The sequence below is a fragment of the Palaemon carinicauda genome, chromosome 27, assembly GCF_036898095.1.
Source record: "Palaemon carinicauda isolate YSFRI2023 chromosome 27, ASM3689809v2, whole genome shotgun sequence".
Classification (NCBI taxonomy): domain Eukaryota; kingdom Metazoa; phylum Arthropoda; class Malacostraca; order Decapoda; family Palaemonidae; genus Palaemon; species Palaemon carinicauda.
The window spans coordinates 25,921,122-25,945,053 of NC_090751.1; the positions used below are offsets into that span (position 1 = coordinate 25,921,122).

The window sequence follows — 23,932 nt, forward strand, 5'->3', positions numbered from 1 at the left end:
GGTGTCATTGGGAAGTATGGCGTACAAGGTGAAAATGAGTGGTGAGAGACTGGTAGATATGTGTGTTGAGCAAGAGATGGTGATAAGTTCTAGCTTTTTCAAAAAGATAGATAAAAACATGTATACATGGGTAAGAGTGGCAAATGGAAGAGTGGTAGAAAGGGTGTTAATGGATTATGTGTTGATAACTAAAAGAATGTTTGGAAGATTGAAAGACGTGCACATGTTTAGGGGTATGGCTAACGGTATGTCTGATCATTTATGGTGGAAGGAAAATTAGTTGTAGCAAAAGAGTGGGAGAATAGAGTAGGTGGATGTAAAAGGGAGCTGGTGAAGGTTGAGGAGCTAATAAAACCGGGGGTAAAAAGTATTTATCAAGAAAGGTTGAAAATGGCATATGACGAAGTGAAAGAGAAACGGGTAAAATTTAGAGGAGTGGAAGTTAGTAAAAGAAAATTTTTTTGGGATTGCAAGTGATGTGTGTGGCAAGAAGTTTGTTGGAGGCAGCATGAGGAAGGGTAGTGAATGGTGGAATGAAGGAGTGAAGATAAAAGTGGAAGTTCTTAAAAACCACATATGCAAATACATTCACCCCTACTCTATCCCTCGCAAGCAAGCATTTTTTCTAAATTTTCACCCTATATGGAATAATTATTCTAATCAAAAATGACATTTAATTCGTCTGACCATATTTTTTGGCACTGGCTTAAAGAAAGAGATTGAAATTTAGTCAGACCTCACCTAGGGAGGATTTAATTTTGACGAATTTGAATCTAAGGATATCTATTCATAATTACATAACACCATAAATATCAAAAGCCTTGATAGAAAAGATAGAAAGCCATTACTGTATTACATATTGGCCTGAAAATTCACTATACTGTATAACAGCATCAGTCTCAAGCTTACACTCCCCAGTCATATAACTAAATTCTTTATGCTGTCCCTTATTTGGTCTTATATATAGATAGTAACTCGATGCTCCTATGTTTTTTCAGTCAAGGAACATTCTCACTTATATATTAGTGAATGCAGCTCAACTAAATGATGAAAAAAACAATAAAGTTATAAGACAAAGTACTGTACAGCAAATCATATTTCATTGCCCTATTTTGTATAACAGGGAAAAGTAAGTTAAGTCAGATACTACTATATAGGTGAATTTTAAGACCTTATTTAATGACTTTTTGTCATGTCTATTTGGTGTTATATAATTGTAAATGCTTTCCTGTATTTAGTGTTACATGGCTAGGAAAACTAATACTTTTTATTTCTTCTATTAAAGAATGGGAAGAACGTACAGAGAGGAGGTCCCCTTTTCTGTTTCATTTGTTTGATGTCGGCTAACCCCCAAAATTGGGGAAGTGCCTTGGTATATGTATGTATGTATCAAAGCTGAAATACATGTTTTCTTTCTTTTCAAATATACATTATAAGACACTGGAGATTTCAGGGAGTGTTATTAAGGGTGCATCAATTTTTTTCTAGTTTTCAGAATTTGCTGATACCACAAACAAACGACACCCTCTTCCTCTGGAATGGCAAGGTGTAAAAGCACTATATAACCTTCTGTTTATCATACAAAAATACAGCCAATTATCATAAAATTCTCTCATTTTATACGTACCAGACTCGTCTGATGAACATTTAGGTTTTCTTTTGACTGTGGAAGAGGGTTTAGTCTTCCTAAGTGGTGCCATATCATCCGGACCAGAGTCGGAGTCAGATGACTCGACTGTTTTAGTTTGTACAGGTTTTGGTCCTTCTTCTTCGGAGTGTTCTCCTCTGCTATCCTCATCTAAACGAGGTGGCGAAGGCGGTTTGATCATTCTCTACAAGAGGAAAAAATTAGCTTATAAAAACCCTTAAATACCGGTCCATTTGATGCACATAAGGAAAATTTTTTAAATCAAAATTGAAGTATCTATAATATTGAGATATCATCTTAAGAAATGTGTTCACACAGTACTTTACCCTTTTAAACGATGGCATTTTGGGCATGGCCTGTCTAAATCCAAGACCAAAGGAAGCAAGTGATCCACCGAGAGAATCCAAACTGAATCCTTCCTTATTTTCTAATAAACTATTAATTTTGTCAATTCGTGCTTGAGGACCACACGGAACGTCCTCACTCTTACTCGTGACAGTTTGAGTCTGGAAATAAGGAAATGATCAAAAGACATGCAACATTAAAATGTCAATTAACATAGATAAGAGCGCAAGAAAGCTCAGTAAAGTAACATAGTACAACTAGAAAATGTTACAAGGTTAATGTAAGAGCTTAACATACACAACTGATGGGTAAATAGCTTTCAACTCTTTAAGAAATAATTACAGTATCTTTTTAATAAAATCAATGTTCCACACAGGGGGGTGTTGGGGAGGGGGCTAGATTTGCACAGCAAGTATAAGTAAGGAAGTTGAAGAACAACATGGAAGATAAGAAATGTGGAGAGAAGTATAGGAAGTGGTTAAAAAATGAAAGCAGCAGGCATACAACTCATACAGTACTATTAATGGCATAGAATGACAAACTACTCTCTATTTGTAAAAATTACTTTTTCTCATCACACTTTTTAGTTTAATGTTTGCCTGAATGGGAGAGGACTTATGCTTAAGAGCATTAACAGGGAATTATGATTGGGTTCCCCAGACAAAAGTGTACAACTAGCTCCAAAGATCCAAATTTTCCCTGCAGGAACTTTGCAAAGAAGTCACTGTCCTTGAAAAAATTAACCTTATTCAAGAAAATTAACTAAAATTTGGGAAAATTACAAATCTAAAGGTTTTTTCTAAGACATTAACATATCACTCTAATGGAAAAACAGGAACATTGATTATCAATTAATAGATGAAATAAATAAACCCCACAGCTGTAATTAAAAGCTAATATTGATCTGGGAGCTCCTTTGCAGTATGGGTATGCCCCTTTCTACCCAAGCTAAGCTGTACTCTTTATTACAAATAACATATCTGGGATTTTAAACAACACCAAAGGGTCACGTAAAATAAGTGATGAACTCAATCAGTTACCATGATTTAACTAAACTAATAATACAAACTAAGAAATATATTCACATGACAAATGAAATAATCCTTTCACACGAGGTATGACATTCCACACCAGTGACCAGGCCTTTGTACAGTATCAATCAACACAAGATATTTACAGACTATTTCCATGAGCACTGCATATGAATTAATCTTTTGAAACATGAAACAAGGTGGCTCAGAAAAATAAAAGCACTGGCATTATCATAAGGTAGGTAGCATGGCTTCTGTAGTGGCTCAAGTCTGAGGCACGAAATGCACTCCCTTTCTTCGTAAGTTACTTTGATTTTACACAGTCCCTTAATAAATTTATGCCAACTTCATTATTGATTAGCTTGGCTCAAAGATATCCCTGCCAATAAAAAATCCACATCTATTAAGTCCCAGCTAAACAGGAATACACACCAACTAAAAGCTCGATGAAAACATGCTACATTAATAAATTCCGTGAAAAATATGAATTGTTTCTTTTATCATGAATAAGGGACTTTAAAGATTCCTTACCTTGAACTTTCTCTCCTGCTCATCCCACCATGACTCAAAAGTTTTAAAAGCTGTTGCCTCGATCATTCTTTTGTTAAAGTCTTTCTTTAAAATATTTTTCAGCTCCTCAATAACAGTGTCCAAAACAGCACTGAAAATTAAGGAAACATTATAAACAGAAAATACTGTATACACAAATAAATTTAAATATGTACATATAACTTAGCAATGAGGAGGAAAGCGGTCTGAAAAAGGAGGAGCCCAAGGAGGTGAGGGGAAAACGAAAGCATCAAACTAGAGTATAATAATCCTGCAGAAAACCAAGGGGTATAAGTATGAATGGAGGTATAAGCAGCAGTGCTAGGCATAAGGTCTTAGGTACCATCATATTTGTTTCCATCAAGGAGATCACGAGTGGCATAGCTCTCCAAACTAATTATCTCAAAGAAAGTACACTGTATAATGATGGACATTTACTTTCATGAGATGACAAACTTAACTAGAAAGAAAGAAGTTGCAGGATGACATTTCAGAAGTTCTGACCCTCAAGTTTGCATTTCCAAATGTCATTTATGGGATAACTGAGAAAATGGAGCCAGACTGCAATCAAGTAGCCTGTAATAACTTTCAAAACTTCAAAAAGATTTTATTTCTGATTGCCTTGTCCCTGAAGCCAATTCAACAATGTCACCCCAACTAAAAATTTCTGTCCATCAAGGTGAAATCTGGCGAATAATGGCAACTCGAGGTAAGGCTCGGTTTCACTTGCTCTAATTAATCTTGAACATGGCTCAAACAAGGCAATATTTATCCCATATTGATGGCTCCCGTAGTTTCCAATTACACTGGAAACCATACATTTTCTTTTTTACATGTTAAAACATATAAGTAACATATCCTTTGTTGAATACCAGTTTTCCAGTTAAAGCAATTGAGAAATAAGGTAGAATGTATGGTGTCTAGAAGACACTCATTATCACCCACTAGTTAACTATTTCACTATGACTCCAATAATGGTCATTTGGAATCAGCTCTGCGATGAAGGACAATATTTCATTTGTGGTTATAATTAGACTATCAACCAGGTTGTCTTCAGGGATTGCTTTGTGTATTAATGCTTTATCTTTGCGATGGTGTTTTGCTTTAATGCCTAGATTAAGTTTGTTGGCTTCCATTTCCTTTGTTTCAGTTCCATTCACCTAATAAAATGACAAATTCGAAGATAATTTGTATTTTTCCTAACCATACAAACCTTAGCTATTTACAAAGGGTTTACTTTTAGCGCAGCTGAAATGACGAGCCAATAGTTTTTAACGAGGGTTAATTACCCCCGCGCTAGTTAGCGGGGGGTGGGGAAGGGTAGCTTGCTACCCCTCCCCCCTCCACACACCGGTGACTTGCTTCACTTCACTTAGAGGTAGGACTTGACTTGGGGGTCAGGGATGGCGGGCACATATGTGTAAATAGCTAAGGTTTGTATGGTTAGGAAAAATACAAATTATATTCGAATTTGTCATTTGTTCCGTAACCGAAATACAAACCACGCTATTTACAAAGGGTGACTTACCCCTTAGGAAGGGTGGAAAGTCCCCAGCCTTACTGACTTCGGCTTGCCCGGGGGCTCGATCCCTTAGTGAGCAGCACTAGAGAGAGGGAGCCCCTGTACCTCACAGGTTCCTAGCATCGCTAGGAACGAGTGGCCTACATAAGTAGTGTGAGGAGGAGAGTGTGACTCGTCCTATGAAGTTGACCTTGAGACCTTCAGATAGGAATTCTAGGATAGGACGTTCCCCATACCACCTCGTCAGGGTATGGGAGACGCAACAGTATTAAGCTTAATACTAGGAGCACAAAGAAGCATGGGTTACCTGCAGAGGTCGAGGTCAGCTATGCGAGGACCAGGATGCTGCTTCCCCAAGAGAGGGGAGAATGAAGAAAGAAGTAAGGGTCAGACATACTCTTTCATTCACACAGACTAAGACCGGGTAACAACGCCCTCAACCTACTGCTACTTGTCCAAAAAGGAGCCTGAGGTTAGACCAGCTGTTGTGCAGCCACCACAGGGCCGATAGAGAACGTATCGAGGCTCCTGTGGGTCACGTCTTGCAGGTAGTGGGCTGTGAAGGTCGTTTGACGCTTCCAGACCCCAGCTTGAAGTACCTGCGTCACAGAGAAGTTTCTCTTGAAGGCCAGGGATGTAGCAATACCCCTGACATCGTGGGCCCGAGGGCGACGTGACGGAGGAGGGTCAGGATTCAGGGCATGGTGGATAACCCTTCGAATCCAAGCAGAGATGGTGTTCCTTGTGACCCTCCTCTTTGTCCTGCCTGTGCTCACAAACAAAGCTCGCACATGAGGACGGACTGCAGCCGTTCTCTTCAAGTAGTACCTCAGACACCTCACTGGGCATAGTAGCAGCTGGTCTGGGTCGTTTGTTACAGAACGGAGACTCGCGATCCTGAAAGAGTCGAACCGAGGATCCGGCACTCCAGGATTCTGAGTCTTGGCCACAAACTCAGGGACGAACCTGAACGTTACCTCCCCCCATCCCCTTGAATGGGCGATGTCGTACGAGAGACCATGAAGTTCACTAACTCGCTTGGCCGAGGCCAAGGCGAGTAGGAAAGCCGTCTTCCAAGACAGGTGGCGATCGGAGGCCTGGCGTAATGGCTCGAAGGGAGGTCTCTTGAGAGACCTGAGAACTCGAACCACGTTCCAAGGAGGGGGTCTCACTTCCGACTGGGGGCAGGTAAGCTCATAGCTACGTATGAGTAAAGAGAGTTCTAGCGATGAAGAAATATCCACGCCCTTCAATCTGAAGGCCAAGCTTAAGGCTGAGCGATAGCCTTTCACTGCCGAGACAGAAAGGCGCATTTCTTCTCGCAGATACACAAGGAAGTCCGCTATTGCTGGAATAGTGGCATCGAGTGGAGAGATATCCCTTCCACGACACCAACCACAAAAGACTCTCCACTTCGCTTGGTAGACTCCCTCAGAGGACCTTCGCAGGTGCCGAGACATTCTCTCCGCAACCTGTTGCGAAAAGCCTCTCTCCGCGAGGAGACGCTGGATAGTCTCCAGGCGTGAAGCCGAAGCGAGGCTACGGCCCTGTGAGGGACACCGGAGTGGGGTTGTCTGAGAAGCTCGTGTCGTGGAGGAAGCTCCCTTGGGAGTTCCGTCAGGAGTTGCAGAAGGTCCGGAAACCATTCCGCGTGATGCCATAGCGGAGCTACTAGAGTCATGGAACAGTTGACCGATAGTCTGGTCCTGTTGAGCACCCTTCTCATCAGACAGAATGGTGGGAAGGCGTACACGTCGATGTTGTCCCACCGTTGCTGGAAAGCATCTTGCCAGAGTGCCTTGGGGTCCGGGACTGGTGAGCAGTACAGGGGCAGCTTGAAGTTCAAGGCTGTCGCGAACAAGTCCACCGTCGGGGAACCCCACAAAGTCAGGACTTTGTTGGCTATCTGAGGATCCAAAGACCACTCGGTACTCACTATCTGCGAAGCCCTGCTCAGACTGTCGGCGAGCACATTCCTCTTGCCAGGAATGAAGCGAGCTGATAGTGTTATCGAGTGGGTTTCGGTCCACCTCAGAGTCTCTACTGCAAGATGGGATAGCTGTTGCGAAAAAGTGCCTCCCTGCTTGTTGATATAAGCCACTACCGTGGTGTTGTCGCTCATCACCACCACGGAGTGACCCGCCAGGAACCGTTGGAACTGTTGAAGGGCCAGAAAGACGGCCTTCAATTCTAGCAGGTTGATGTGTAGGCACTTTTCTGATTCTGACCAAAGGCCTGAGGCCCTCTGGTTCAGAACGTGCGCCCCCCACCCTTCTTTTGACGCGTCCGAAAACAGAGTCAATTCCGGGGGAAGGACGAGAAGACTCGCTCCCTTTCGCAGGTTCTCGTCGGCCAGCCACCACCGCAAGTCCGTCTGTTCCAGAGACCCCATTGGGATCAGAGTGTCCGGGGAATCGGATCCTTGATTCCACCGGGACTTGAGCCGCCATTGAAGGGATCTCATCCTGAGGCGGCTGTTTGGAACCAGACGGGCCAGGGAGGATAGGTGGCCCAAGAGACGCAACCACGATTGGGCGGGGAGTTCTTTTCGCCTGAGGAAAGGTTCCGCCACCCTCCTCAGCCTTGCTATCCGGTCGTCTGATGGAAAGGCTTTGTGGAGATTGGTGTCTATTAGCATGCCTAGATAAACCAGTCGTTGGGACGGCTGCAGAGAGGACTTCTCGAGGTTTACCACGATCCCCAGATCCTGGCAAAGATCTAGAAGCCTGTCTCGGTGTCGAAGAAGGGTCGACTCCGAGTCTGCTAGGATCAGCCAATCGTCTAGGTAACGAAGGAGACGAATGCCGTTCCTGTGCGCCCAAGTCGAAATCAGGGTGAACACTCTGGTGAACACCTGAGGAGCTGTGGAGAGACCGAAACACAGCACCTTGAACTGGTAGATCTTGTTGTCTAGGCAGAATCTCAGGTACTTCCTGGAAGACGGATGGATTGGGATCTGGAAGTACGCATCCTTTAGATCCAGTGTACACATGAAGTCTTGTGGTCTCACCGCAAGTCTGACTGTGTCTGCTGTCTCCATGCTGAACCGGGTTTGTTTGACAAACCTGTTCAGAGCCGAGAGATCGATGACGGGTCTCCAGTCTCCAGTAGCCTTCTTTACAAGAAAGAGTCGACTGAAGAAGCCTGGAGAGCCGTCCACGACCTCCTGGAGAGCACCCTTCTCGAACATGGTCTTGACTTCGGCCTGAAGGGCCAGCCCCTTTGCCGATCCCATGGCATAGGAGCTCAACGACACTGGATTCGCTGTCAGGGGAGGTTGAGATGACGTGAACGGGACGCGATAACCTTGGCCGATCACCGAGATCGTCCAAGCATCGGCCCCGAGATGTTGCCACCTGCGGACGCAACGCTGAAGGCATCCCCCCACAGGTGGACACGCAGGGGGACTGCCACCCCTAGGGCTTGCGGCCGCGGCCGCCACCCCTAGAAGTCTTGCCTCCCCTGGAGGACTTACCACCCCTCTTGACCTTGGCTGGAAAGGGCTGGGGCTTAGACACCACTTTCTTAGCTGCCGGTGCCTGTTTTGGAGCCTTACGAGGCTGTTGCTGCTGTTGTGGCGGGGCTGGAGGCTTATAGGGCCGAGTTGTAAGGGCCCTGTGGAGGAGGGAGTCCGTGCTGGATTTCCTCCACCTCTCAGCCGTTCGCTCCAAGTCTTGAGGCTCAAACAGGCTCTCCCCCAGGAGGGAGGCATGTCGGAGCCTACATACATCTACGGCGGGGACCTTCGGATGGAATCTCTCGGACACAGCATCGCGACGCTGCAACACCGAGTTGGCCCACAGGGTGGTAACCTGGTGCGCCAAGAACTCGATGGAGCGGGTGCCCGAGAGCAAGAAGGTCTCTAGGGCCTTCCTATTGGTCTCCTTGGACAAGTCCTCAGATCGCAATAGGATGCCCAGAGATCCTAACCAGAAGTCCAGCCACGAAGTGGCCTGCATGGCACACTTAGCGACCTTCTCGTGGTTAAGGATCTCTGCCGCCGAGAACGACACCTGCCGGGCAGAGAGTTTCTCCAAGGGAACTCCCTTCGCCAGCTCCTCCACAGAGTGATGGAGCGGAAGAGCGAGGTTGTGCTCACCCAGGATCTCGAAATACCTCCTCTGCTGAAGGCGAGGAGGAGAGATGAGTTTGTTCCCGGCAGTGGAACGACTGGAGGAGGCAAGAAGTGCGAGCTGAGCATTGGCCCTAGCTCTGGCACTCTTCAGCCCCCGAGACCAGGGCAGAGCTGCACTGGTCTTAGGGGCCTTCCGAACGTCGAACACTTCATCCAGAATTGTGTCTTTGCCTTCACGGGGGGGGATGACTGGATCCGTAAGACTGTTAAGTTGCCTTATCAGGCTTAGGACCTGCCAGAAGGCATGTTCGGACTCTTGCTGTTCTCCTCCCTGCGGGCTGGCAGCTAAGTCTCCTGCCCCAGGAATCTCTTCCTGGGGTGATACGTGGACATTCCCCTGGGTAGTCATGGGTTCCTGTCGAATCCTTGCAGAGGATTTAGGGATGGTCTTGGAATCCTTGGGCTCCCTCCTAGGAGGGATACAGGATCCCAACAACGAGGTTCGAGGGGCCCCTTCCTCACGAGACGATTCTCCTGCCTGAAGCGAAGTCTCCCCCCCTGGTGCCGGGGGGAAGACTACCGGTCCACTGGACTCACCTGAGGACGGAAAGGCCTCGTCCACGGGAGAAGGAGAGAGTACTCGTGCAGGAGAGGGGACCCTCGAGACCGACCTCTTGGGAACCAACTTCGCCCTGGGGGAAGTCACCATGAAGTCCACTCCTCTCTTTCTCTTCAGCGTAGGAGAGACAGCCGCTGGTTTGTTACCCTGGCCGGCGAGTGCTGGTTTCATAACCCTCACTAACGCCCGTGCCAGCGGACCAAACCAAGTCTGCTGCTCAAAGGACACAGAGTCCGAAATCCTCGCTAAGGTGAAAGGGATCGGGCGATCCTTTGGAGTGGACACGACGGTACCTGCCTGAAAAGAAGGTGGGGAAGAATGCTGTAATGACCTGTCCTCGTCCTGCAATACCAACCTGTGCTTGGATGGAGGTGATCCCGAGTGCCGTCTAGGAGCACGCGTCCCTGCTGCTACCACCGGCTGTGGAATTCGCCGCGAACTAAGGTCGCGCGAGGGTGAACGGTCGCGCAAAGGCGAATGGTTGCGCGGGTGATCGCGCGGGCGCACAGGCGAGCGGTCGCGCGGGCGCGCAGGCGAGCGGTCGCGCGGGCGCGCAGGCGAGCGGTCGCGCGGGGCGCGCAGGCGAGCGATCGCGCGGGCGCGCAGGCGAGCGATCACGCGGGCGCGCAGGCGAGTGGGCGTGAGGGTGGGCAGGTAAATGAACACGTGTCCGAGGCGACGAACGCAAGCGATGGCGCGACGGCGAGGGATCGTGCTGCCGCGTAGGTGAAGAAGATCGCTGGCGATAATGATCACGTGATGGTAAGCGATGGCGAGCAGCATGTGAAGGTGAATGATTGCGCGCAAGAGGGCGGTCGTTCAGGGTTGCGCGATGAGGAGCAGCATGCGTAAGCGGGCGATCGTTCAGGGTTGTGCGATGGCGAGCAGCATGCGCAGGTGAATGATCGGGTGAAAGGGTGCGATGGTGATCAGCATCCGCAGGAAGGCGATCGTTCAGGGTTGTGCGATGAGGAGCAGCATGCGTAAGCGGGCGATCGTGCAGGGTTGTGCGATGGCGAGCAGCATGCGCAGGTGAATGATCGCGTGAAAGGGTGCGATGGTGATCAGCATCCGCAGGAGGGCGATCGTTCAGGGTATTGCGATGAGGAGCAGCATGCGTAAGCGGGCGATCGTGCAGGGTTGTGCGATGGCGAGCAGCATGCGTAAGCGGGCGATCGTGCAGGGTTGTGCGATGGTGATCAGCATTCGCAGGAGGGCGATCGTTCAGGGTATTGCGATGAGGAGCAGCATGCGTAAGCGGGCGATCATACAGGTTCGTGCGATGGCGGGCAGCATGTGAAGGTGATCGCTGGCGAGCTGGTGATCGCTGGCGAGCTGGTGATCGCTGGCGAGCTGGTGATCGCTGGCGAGCAGAAGGTCGACGCGTGTCCTGTGAGAGGATAGGTTCACGAGCAGGAACGGGAAGATCGCTGGCGCGTTGGCGAACATGTGTTTCTGACACACGCGCAGCACGATGTTGCGTAGCCACAGGACCAGGTGGATGGTGAGCAGGGAGTTCAGCAGGAACTAAAGGGTGGTCAGAGACCGCAGGGCGATGGTCCTCAAATGAGCGCTGACGCTCGGAAGAGAGCTGACGAGCAGGAGAGCGCTGGCGAGGGGGGCGAACCTCAGGAGAGAGCCGACGAGCAGGTGAGCGTCGGCGAGCAGGAGAGTCTTGGCGAGCAGGAGATCGTCGACGAGCAGGAGATCGCTGGCGAGCAGGAGAGCGCTTGTGCGCTGGCCCTGCTCGCGTAAGGGAAGAATCCCTTAGCCCCGAAGGGACCGTTGCCCGTCGGGTGACGAGTTCTCCAGAAGGCGAAGATCCGGCAGGAGATGGAGAGCGGTCCGCAGAGAGGTTCAAGGAGGGCGGAGCAGTCGGTTGAGGCTGACGAGGAGAGTCCCCCCCGGAGGACGAAGACCCAAAAAGGCGCCTCTTAGTCCCCCTGTAAGGGGAAGGGAGGCCCTTGTGGCGTAGAGGGCGGTGAGCCTTACGGCGGAGGCGGCCTCGGGGGAGATCGTCGGGACCATCGGTCCTCCGAAGGGGAGTCTCCTTCAAAACACTTCCCTCAGAAGGAAGCTGGGCAGCAGTCGAGACCGAAGGACTCACTTCCCCCTTCGAAGGATGCACGGAAGGAGGAGGAGAGCCTAGAGCACCATCACCAGCAACAGCACCTGCGTCGGAAGGCCCAGCCACGTCGGAGGCCTCTGTCACCACGACGTCGACAATAGACAGAGGGTCTACCTCCGCTACCACCGGCGACTGTTTAACAGCGGCCCCCAACGAGACAAGGTCAATAAGAGCGACCCTGGAGGGCAAGCCCTTAAGCCCCAGGGACGACCAAATCTGCAACAGATCATCACTGGATAAAGTATTATTATCAATAACCTCCCCCGGAGGAGGAGGGGGAACCGCCTCGCTATGGGAGGCGACGCCCTCTCCCCCCACCGAAGGTAGGGAAACAGAACAAGGGCCTGCGCTCCCACTCGGACGACTCTCCTTAGGAGGCGGACGAGGGGGAGCTTCGGAGGAGGTTTGGGCGGCGGAAGAAGAGTCCCGAGAACCTTCCTCCTTCAAGGCTAACCCCGGAGGAGAACGGTCTCTCTTGGACTTCTTCTTACGCCGACGGCCAAACCTCTCCCACTGGGAGGCAGACCACTCCCTGCACTCACGGCACATGTTATCCTGGTCGCACCGTCGGCCCCGACATTGAGGGCAGAGGGTGTGAGGATCCGTAATCACGTCCGACATGAAAGTCCCACAAGGACGGCCGGCAACTCCAGGGCATGTCCGCATATTAAATAAAAGAAAATAACTGAAGGTCAACTTCCAACCAATCACACAAGCTGAAAAGAAAAAGAAGAAAATTAAAGGCTGTCACGAAGGCGATGAACAGACACGTCTGATCACCGCCGAGCCAAAAGTGAAGTGAAGCAAGTCACCGGTGTGTGGAGGGGGGAGGGGTAGCAAGCTACCCTTCCCCACCCCCCGCTAACTAGCGCGGGGGTAATTAACCCTCGTTAAAAACTATTGGCTCGTCATTTCAGCTGCGCTAAAAGTAAACCCTTTGTAAATAGCGTGGTTTGTATTTCGGTTACGGAACAAAGACTGTTTTAAGCTTCATACTTAAGTAAACATTTTGTGTAAGACTTTACTACATTTTGAGTTTCCATTTTTACACTGGAAATCCAAAGAGTTTAAAAATTTTCTGTGTGAGTATGCATCGTTAATATCCATTTCTGGCACAGACCTTTGAACTTCCAATTTCCAAGATTAATACGAGAATGTGCGTTCAAACAGGAATAGGAGTGATCAACTTGTTATCAACAAAATGATGTGAATTTTGTATGGCTTTGGTAGAATGTAAGAGATTTCTATAATTTTTTATCCTTTACTGTATTTCAGTATGTTTTGTTGGTTTAATTATGTTTCATTTGACAATGAGCCCGATATGCAGGCTTGAGCCATTTACTGCGTTCATTTTTAATGAACGAGTAACATTGAAAGGGGTAAAGTTATATAATTAATTTTGTGGTAGGAGACCCTCTTTTAGGCAGGTTGAGTTAAAAGTAATGGCTGCATCGGCAGAGTTTATTTTCTTATCCAATTTTTCTATTTTCCGGATAATTTTTCAAGTCTGCTGGCTGATTGCAGCGCTCTAGAGAAGAGAATTATCCGGAAAATAGAAAAATTGAATAAGAAAATAATTAATTTTGAACAAAATTTTTTCATACCTTAAGAAACAGGGGAGGTGAATACAGAAGAGCTATGCTGAGTAGTATTTAATCTCTAAAGATACTTATTTTTTGTAAAGATATCCAAATAAGTTACTCGAAGTAAGTTTGATACCTATTGTTTTACTGTATATTTTTATCTAGAAATCACCAAGAAGTCTTACCCTCAACACTTTTGTAAGGCTATAGATCATTATAGCTAAATTAATAGCTCAAGTACAAGGGAAGTTTCTCATTCTGTTCCCGTTTAGTTTTGAAAACCTCTCTCTCAAAGCAATGGCTAAAACTTTAAGGGGGTTAAAGTTCTGTGTGGTCTCCAAGGATTTTCCTGTGAAAGGCTAGAACAAGGAATCCAATACAAAACTTTACTGTCTAATCTGTTTCAGAAGTTATTTCTCCTTAACGTATTGCAAGTGTAAAAAAAATAATGATCTTCTCCCATGTAGTAGCAGAAGAATTTAGTCTTAATTAATAGTAAAAATTTACTTCACTTATTGGCTATTTGTTCTTGAACAACAAACATAAATTATTAGGTTTTAGTTCAGGTTAAGATTCAGAGAAATTAGGCTTGTTAATCATAGGGTAGTTATTCGGCCAGAAGAAATTCTAACCCTACACAGTTTCAAACATTAGCTTAACTCCTCACATTTTTAAATCTACTGCACACCCTTGATTATCTGTATCCCTATCAACAAAAACTAACAGGCCTTGTTATGAGGTATAAGACCCAGTTGGTGGCCTGATTCCAATATCCATCCACTTGCTGAGGTAGGGGCTACTTATTTCTTATCCTATGGCATGCCTTATTATATGGTCTTCATCTATGAAGGTTTGCATTCAGATGACAGTTTGCTTTGTTCACTTACAGACAGCCACTAAATCATCAAGATTTATGCCCTATTGCTATCAATGCATCAATGCATGTTCTAGTAATTATTTTGCTGAAAGAAGTCTCTTACCTCATACACACCAAAGATTACATTTAAAAGTAAAAATAAAAATGGGGAGGGGTGTTCGAAGTAAGGAAAATTTGCTTGATCTTACTTTGGTATGTTTAGATATGAAAGACTAAATTAACAAGGTAATTAAAAATTATTCTGAGAAAATACTAAATTTACATTATTAACTTAACACAATGAATTCTGTAAGAAGCGCGAACTTACTGTAGTGTGTTTGCATATGGAACCAGAACTGGAATTGAGCTTTCTTGCCTGACAGCTTCATGTGAATATTCATAACTTTTCAACAATTGTATACATAGATGGAATTAATTTTTAACGATTATTAAGAGTATTCCAAATAATAATCTTATAGTTATCTGTTTTCATTAGGGTTTGCCAAGTGGATGGAGGATATTAGGACCAGATAATGAATTGTACTAAACTATTCCCGACTCAAACGACGTAGAATGGAAAATAGTATTTTGTTGGTGGAGAATATTTTTAGGTCCACACGACATGTATTGGGTATATCTAATACAATAACTCAAGTTTCATTGAAATGTTTATAATAATTTGATTTTTTACAAACTTGGGTAAATTAAAGTATTGAGTGCTTAGTTAATTTTTGTCTTGTTTGGCTAAGATAAGGTTAACCAATACTACCAAATTCCCAGACTACTAATGAAGTTATATCTACTTTATTTTCAAATCTATTATATCAAGAAAGGACATAAATTAAAGTCCCAGTGGTTATGAGTGGACAAGAGGAAAATTTTCAGTGTGGTTAGGCATGAAGGTAGTCTACAGACTGGGGTGTGAGTGCTGTCTGTGATCATAGTGGCTTATTAATCTCTCCATCTTCCAATCCTCTCTTGTCCAAACCTTAACATTTGCCAAGTTTCTCAATGTTTTTCAGTAAAGGTCATAACTAACAGCTGGGTAATGAAGTTACTAGAGAAAGAAAAGAGGTTAGATCCATCTGAGTTCGATTATTTTACAAATGTAATTAGTTTTGTATAGTATGTTGAGCAAAAATGTTATGGAGTTGAACAAATTTGAGGGGACATCTTTCCTCCTCGGTTTATACCAGGCAGATCAAGTATACTTAGCAGTTCAGTGAAGGAAATAACCAGACTGTTCCTAATGCATAGTATCTTTTTTGGGACGACTAAAATGAAGGCATGTTTGCCACATCTCTAGACAACAGGATAAGAAGTTTTTGTTTACCAGCTCTGGGTCCTCTAACATGAAGTGGTTGTCACGTTACAGGACTAGTAGAATCCAATGGGTACATTTTCCCCAGTTTCCAAAGATCTAACAGGTGATAAACTAGATCAGGTAAAGTCAAGTTTGGATTTTGTTGCATTAGTGAACAACAGGATGACACTGGGGGTCCTTACTGGCCACAAGGAGAGTGGGCAGTCTACTAAATAGTTTATCAAAATGAATGGTTTGGATAATATTGTAAATATTTGGATTCTGTTTTTACTGAAATGAATTTGATCACATTAGAGGATCTTATCTCCTTTGCATGCATTCAGAGCTAACAAGAATTGAAGAGTACTTACTGTACTTACCTCAGCAGTTCATATACTAATTTGACAAGATCTTTATGAGGCTTACATATCTTTGGCTAAACTCTTTTCTTGGAAGATGTCCATTTCAGCTACAGTATTGAAGGTTTTTAGTTCCATGCATCACACTGTATTCAATTGTTTAGGATTGGATTTATCAAATGCTGTTAATTAAGATGTATTTAGGTGCAGTAATCAGACTTTTTTTTTTTTTTTTTTTTTTAGTATAATTGTAGTAATACATTTTTTAGTTTCATATTGGGAACCTTTGGAAAATCTTTCTATTAAGGATCTCACAGCTAAAATTTTTTTTTAGCTTTACCATATAACTAAACATATTAGTGAATTACATGTTCTTTCTGGTAAGTTAGGTTTTGGAGAACATAAGAGGATCTTATCGTTTTTGCCTGCTTTCAGAGCTAAGAAGGATTATAAAACAAAACAAAAAGGTTTACTACAAATTTTTCACTTTCTATCTTTAGAAAAGGAAGTTACAAATGCATATAAGAATAGATTTCTTGGTCAGGTGAGGGCTGGCTGTTATAAGTATCATTTGGCCAAAGCAACAAACATTATGGGTAAGGTTCCTAATCTGTGTTGTGGGGTTAGCTGTCAAGACTCGAGCTGTCCCTTATCCAAATGCTATATCTTTTCTGGTTAAAAGATTAATCATCGAGGCTCACAAGTTCCATCAAAGACAGAGGAAAGACTTGAAGATTATCGAAGACAGGGGAAAGACTTAATGGAATTTTGTAAAACTTAAGGGTGTATTAACTGGTATTCAGTAAACATGACCTTAAGTAATCCTGATTCTCTTATCAAGATCACTGTACTGGGATTTACGCACCTTAGTAGCTGCTACTGATGTGGTTCAAAAAGAGCTGGGCTCCTCTAAGTTTTATTAATGGATAAATTTAAATACTTTGAAGAGGTATTTAGAAACAATCTGGAGCATCAAGTTTTTAACCTTTGCTTTAACAGTTTGGTACCGAGGCACAAGCCTATGAGGCGAGTCTAGAATGTGTGAGTCAGCCATATGAACAGTAGGGATGGTTCAACAATAAAATTTATTTCTATACTGCCCATCCTCTTCCCCACTGACTAATGATTTTAAGAGGACTGGATACTAGTTGTGACTTCAAGACTAGTTATCACTACTCACCAGATGTCGCCTTGGTGGCAAGGTGGCCAAACCTCTTGAAGGAAATATCAAGATAGTTTTAGTTTTCTGGGGTAAGATCAATGTTGGCTTTCGGGAACAAAGTAATATGAACATCAGGTCAGTTATAAATAAAAATACTGTAACCAGTCTTATCATCAGAATTCCATTATTAATAAAGACTAACTATTGGTCAGCTCATTTCTAATAACCTGCAAAGCATTATTGTCACTGAATGAAAGGTCTATCTATTTGATTTGGAAGAGAAGGTTGCTTCTGCATACATATACAGAAACAGCTTTCAATGTAGGTCTGCGATCATACTAGACTATCATTTACAAAAAAGATTCACATACAGTATACTGTAATATGTCTTGCAAAATTATAATTGCATTTCTGATCTCTGCTGAGAGCAAACATCCTCATATTAAAAAATATGAGACAGTCAATAAAGTCTGGCTATCTGTTGTGATGAGGCATCCTGACGAGTGATACGATTGTCAATCGGGAATCCTTCAGAATTTAAATACCTGGTGCACGGGACCTTTAATCCTCAGACGAAGCATGGCAGAATGAGGTAGAGAGCATTAACTACATCAATTTAATCTCGAACATTTTGACTTTTAATGATGCAACTGGATACCTTTTCAGGGTATACAGTATATGAAAAAAAGAATTTTAGTATCATAAAAAATATTTCATTTATCATGCTACCATAATTCAACCATGTTCAAGTGACAAGGTTCTTAATTAGTCATATTATACTTTTTGCAGTTTTCTCCATCATTTGAATCCCAAAATAGAATAATTTCACCTTCAAAATGCAAAAATCTTCACCATAAAATTCTAGTTTGTTCCATCACCATTAAAAATTAATTTACTTTTACTTGCACTCTTTACCCATAATCTGTCTGATTTGGAGATTTTCATAAAAAAAGGGTCTACATTTTTTTATTAAGAAATTATGATAAAACTGTATAAAAAAATATTGTAGCAACTTTCTTTACACCAATAAAACACAATGAGCACAGAAATTTTGATAAAGATATTCTGATTACACAATTTTAACACTAAATTTAAAATAAAATCCCAACTAATATTATAAAACCCACATAGCAGAGTAGAAAAAAATAAAGAAATAAACATGAACTCTCCAAAGAGATCTTAATTCCCCAGTGACAATGCCATATATTTCCTCTACAGTAGTGCGTGACTCACACAAATAAAATCCTTACTGCCTATTGTATCCATCCAAACCTTGGTTTGTAGTATTCAATAACCCTATTCACGAAACTAAGACATAAATTAATGCTAAAAAAAATTGTATTAAGTGCTTCTGTCTGAAGAATGTTTAACCGTTTTACCCCAAAAGAACGTACTGGTACGTTTCACAAAACTCATCCCTTTACCCCCATGGACGTACCGGTAAGTCCTTGCAAACAAATGCTATAAATTTTTTTTTTTCTCATATTTTTGATAATTTTTTGAAAAAATTCAGGCATTTTCCAAGAGAATGAGACCAACCTGACCTCTCTATGACAAAAATTAAGGCTGTTAGAGCAATTTAAAAAAATATACTGCAAAATGTGCTGGGGAAAAAATAACCCCTTGGGAGTTAAGGGTTGGAAATTTCCAAAGAGCCTGGGGGTAAAAGGGTTAAACAGTGGAAGATTAAACAAACTTACTTGATAGTAGGATCATGGTACTGCCCACTTTTATGAGTTGAGTTGCCTGGATCTGGCACGGCAGGATACCCAGGACCGAAGTACGGTGCATAGGGATTTTGACCCGCCATGTTAGTACCAGGTGGTGTCTGGGCCACGTTAGAATAACCTGACGGGAGGGTCATGTAACCAGGGTTATAGCCAGGATAGCCCGATACAAAGTTCGATGGATATCCAGGTGGTTGCTGCCAGGAGTAAACGGATTCTGCTGCCATCGGGTGGCCTGGATATCCGCCAGGTAAATATGACGGATAGGCAGCAGGAGCAGCTGCGTATTGGTTGTACCCAGGGGGAGGAGCACCGTACGCAGCTCCTGGACCCGGCACACCAGGACCTGCAAGAGGAATGGGGACCTCTCGATGTAGTATGGGATCTTCCGTAGAACTTAAACTTGACAAACTCATCCTATCGTCATCTATTCCATTCACCTGACTTTCATCATTAACTGGTTCTACTTTCACTTCAGATTTTATGTCTTTTTCCTTTTCTGTATCTTTAGTTCTCTTTTTTGCCTTCTTTTTCTTTAATTTTTTTAGTCTTTCCCTATTCTCCTCCCTTTCCCTTCTTTGCGCTTCTTTTTTAAACTCTATACTTTTTTCGTGCCACTGCAAATACACTTCTTGCGACAAAAAAGGCGACGGAGGTGTTGACAATGGTTCTAAAATAGTTTCGAGTAAAGACCAGTTTGACTTCCCTTCACCACCACTAGACTCTTTTGAACCCTCCCCTACCTCACTTTCACTTCCAGTATCTGAAGACGTGCACGAGTCTGAGTCCGACGCACTGCTCCCCGACGATGACACAGTACTTTGTTTATCTTTCACTTTCTTTTCTTCCGGCACTACAACATCCTTTTTATCTTCATCCTCATCGCCCCCCAAATCCAAAGAGAGAAATGGATGGGCCATCCCACTATCTTTATTCTGGAGTAGCATGGCAATTCTAGTATCTAAATCCAGATTAGATTTGTCCTCCTCCTCTTCTGACTCGGGCTTTGGTTTATTATTCACCATGACTTCCATTTTTTCTAGGCGCTCGTCCAACTTTGATTTGCCACTAGACTCAGTATGAACCTTGTTTGGAAAGGGACTTTCATTTTGAGTACTCCTTGGATAATCTATTGGGGGAAACCTGGAAGGGTCCCAGGAATGATGAGAGTTTGAGGAATGATGGTCATTTGCCGGTGGCACCACATGAGGCTGAGTTTGAGAAGGCCAACCCTGCTGTGGGATTCCAGGGGTACCACTAGTGCCCCAAGGGTGACCAGATACAACACCTTGGTACCTGAAACAAACAACAATAATGTTAACAAATACAATACAGTTTTATAAAACATGGAAAAAATGTCTAAGCCTAATTCTCCTAAATAACAAATATGTAAATTATCAGATTGCAAATTTACCTAAATGCAATGAAATAGGATTCAACACCACTGTTTTGCAATAAACAATGCTTGTTCCCGGTAATATACTTTACATAATTGTATACTTGACTGCTTTGGCATATAAAGCATTGTATTTTTTGCTTGAAATCTGGAAAAAGCAAGGACAGAAAAGGGTCTGCAAACAAAATACTGTACTTTGAACTGTTTCCTATATTACGCAGATGAATGTGTAATTGTAGAAGTTCTTTAACATTAACAGACACGTAATCTGATTACTTTATAATTAGAGTAAGAAAAGTTGATGATTAGCGTAATTACAAAAATAAATTGCATACAATATACAGTATATTTCCGTGAATACAATATCTTTAGTTAGGGCAAGGTGAAAAATTAAGGAAAATCTTAATAAATTCATCTTATATCTGTAGTATAAGACAACTACAGAATTACAAAACCATTTGGGTATAGGCTACCTCTTGCAACAACAGGTATTTTATCAAATATTAGTTATGTAAAGATGATGTTATTAAAGATGTTGTTTTACTTATTACATCCTTAAAAAATCAAACTAATAGCTTTTAGTAAACTGTATAAAAACTGTGGTAGTATATAACATATTGGTCAATCAATCAATATACCAAAGGCACTTCCCCCAATTTTGGGGGGTAGCCGACATCAACAAGAAACAAAACAAAAAAGGGAACCTCTACTCTCTACGTTCTTCCAGCCTAACCAGGGACTCAGCCGAGTTCAGCTGGTACTGCTAGGGTGCCACAGCCCAACCTCCCACATTTCCACCACAGATGAAGCTTCATACTGCTGAGTCCCCCTACTTCTGCTACCTCCGCGGTCATCTAAGGCACCGGAGGAAGCAGCAGGGCCTACCGGAACTGCGTCACAATCTCTCGCCATTCATTCCTATTTCTAGCACGCTCTCTTGCCTCTCTCACATCTATCCTCCTATCACCCAGAGCTTTCTTCACACCATCCATCCACCCAAATCTTGGCCTTCCTCTTGTACTTCTCCCATCAACTCTTGCATTCATCACCTTCTTTAGCAGACAGCCATTTTCCATTCTCTCAACATGGCCAAACCACCTCAACACATTCATATCCACTCTAGCCGCTTATTGGTACTTCTGCAATATTTATCATAAGAAGTTTTGAATAAGAACAATTTTTGTTATTCATATGTGTGCATAGCCTCCACAGTGGTAGCTTGAAATGATAGTACTGTATTAGATGACTCCTAATCTCCAGGAGTGAATTTTAGGAACTAAAGGTTATCTTATAAGTAGAAATATATGGTAAGTTATGAAAGTGTTCATATACACTAAAAGAATTTATACAGTAAAATCTTATATCATCCAGTGCTGATATACTGATCCATTACAAAAAGCATAAGCAGAAATACACTTAACAACGGACGCTGAACTGAAGCATCTGGCAAATCTTTAAGCCCGATACCATTACATCACCACTGAATAGAGGAGGCTCCTGTAGTCTTGTTTGATGTAAAAGGAATGTTGGCCCGAAGGCTAAAATATTTCTCCCATTCGTCCCTCTTTTCTATTGCCTTTATCTTTTCATTTTTGTTATTCCGGCATTTTCACATTTTATTTCTCATACCCTTCCTTATCATCTTCATTACCTTTCTTATTCCTTATTATCCTTATTTCCTTTATTCAGTATTTCCAACTACTGTATATTTTTATTAATTCTATTCAAAGCCAAAGGCTACAAGGTTTCTCACATTTTTCCCTATTTCCTCATCTTTCCATTTCTCTTATTCATATGTTTTTACAGTTTATTTCAGCCTATGTTTAGTCTTTATATCTTTCTCAAGTCCTTTCCATAAATTTCTTTTCCAATCTTTTACTAAATAAAACCAATTTCACACTTCAGAGCATATCACCCCTGTTCTTATCTAACCTACCCCCTACAAAGGAGCTTTACAGTATTTAATTTGCCAACAACAAATTTCAATAATTCTCATTTGTTAACAAAAAATATTCACTTGTTTTAAAAAGGAAACATTTAAAAGACATCATTGCATCAGCATATTTTCATCCCTACTTTTCCATCTTTTTCAATGTCTAATAAAACACTACAGACAGAACTAAGCGTTCAGAAAACAAAAATGATATTTTGATTATAAAATAAATTTTTGAATATACTTACCCGGTGAATATATAGCTGCAACTCTGTTGCTCGACAGACAAACTCTACGGAAAAACTCGCCAGCGATCGCTACACAGGTTGCGGGTGTGCCCAACAGCGCCATCTGTCGACCAGATACCCAGCTCTTATGTAAACAAAGACTCAATTTTCTCCTCGTCCCACTGCGCCTCTATTGGGGAGGAAGGGAGGGTCATTTAATTTATATTCACCGGGTAAGTATATTCAAAAATTTATTTTATAATCAAAATATCATTTTTAAATATTTAACTTAGCCGGTGAATATATAGCTGATTCACACCCAGGATGGTGGGTAGAGACCAGCAATATATGTTTACATTTTATGAGCTAAGAGTTTTTTATTTCATTTTAGAAGTTATCAAAATAACAAAAACAAAATAAATAGGTACCTGGTAAGGAAGTCGACTTGAACAATTACTCTGCCTTTTAAGTACGTCTTCCTTACGGAGCCTCGCGATCCTCTTAGGATGCTGATCGACCCCTAGGAGCTGAAGTATCAAGGGTTGCAACCCATACAACAGGACCTCATCAAAACCCCTAATCTAGGCGCTCTCAAGAAATGACTTTGACCACCCGCCAAATCAACCAGGATGCGAAAGGCTTCTTAGCCTTCCGGACAACCCATAAAAAACAACACTTCAAGAGACAGATTAAAAGGATAAGGAATTAGGGAATTGTAGTGGTTGAGCCCTCACCCACTACTGCACTCGCTGCTACGAATGGTCCCAGTGTGTAGCAGTTCTTGTAAAGAGACTGGACATCTTTCAAGTAAAATGACGCGAACACTGACTTGCTTCTCCAATAGGTTGCGTCCATTATACTTTGCAGAGATATATTTTGCTTAAAGGCCACGGAAGTTGTTACAGCTCTAACTTCGTGCGTCTTCACCTTAAGCAAAGTTCGGTCTTCCTCACTCAGATGTGAATGAGCTTCTCGTATTAACAATCTGATAAAGTCTGACCAAGCATTCTTTGACATAGGCAAGGATGGTTTCTTAACTGAACACCATAAAGCTTCAGATTGGCCTTGTAAAGGTTTAGTACGCTTTAAATAGAACTTAAGAGCTCTAAAAGGGCATAAGACTCTTTCTAGTTCATTGCCTACGATCTCCGATAAGCTGGGGATATCGAAAGATTTAGGCCAAGGCCGAGAAGGCAGCTCATTTTTGGCTAGAAAACCCAGTTGCAGCGAACAAGTGGCTTTTTCTGACGAAAATCCGATGTTCTTGCTGAAGGCATAAATCTCACTGACTCTTTTAGCCGAGGCTAAGCATACCAGGAAAAGAGTCTTAAGAGTGAGATCTTTCAGGGAGGCTGATTGTAACGGCTCCAACCTGTCTGACATGAAGAATCTTAGTACCACGTCTAAATTCCATCCAGGGATAGCCAAACGACGCTCCTTGGTGGTCTCAAAAGACTTAAGGAGGTCTT

The 23,932-nt window shown here is 43.2% G+C and overlaps 1 protein-coding gene across 1 annotated transcript in view; it reads right to left on the bottom strand.

The window, feature by feature from the left end:
* Positions 1-23,932, bottom strand: part of Set1 (SET domain containing 1) — a 95,206-nt gene that overhangs the window by 19,826 nt on the left and 51,448 nt on the right. Inside the window, exons 8-11 of the mRNA XM_068350914.1 lie at positions 18,881-20,203; positions 3,556-3,685; positions 1,975-2,154; positions 1,628-1,832 (exon numbers count right to left, since the gene is read on the bottom strand). Coding sequence (XP_068207015.1) covers positions 1,628-1,832; positions 1,975-2,154; positions 3,556-3,685; positions 18,881-20,203 — 1,838 coding nt within the window. The remainder of the gene's footprint in view (positions 1-1,627; positions 1,833-1,974; positions 2,155-3,555; positions 3,686-18,880; positions 20,204-23,932) is intronic.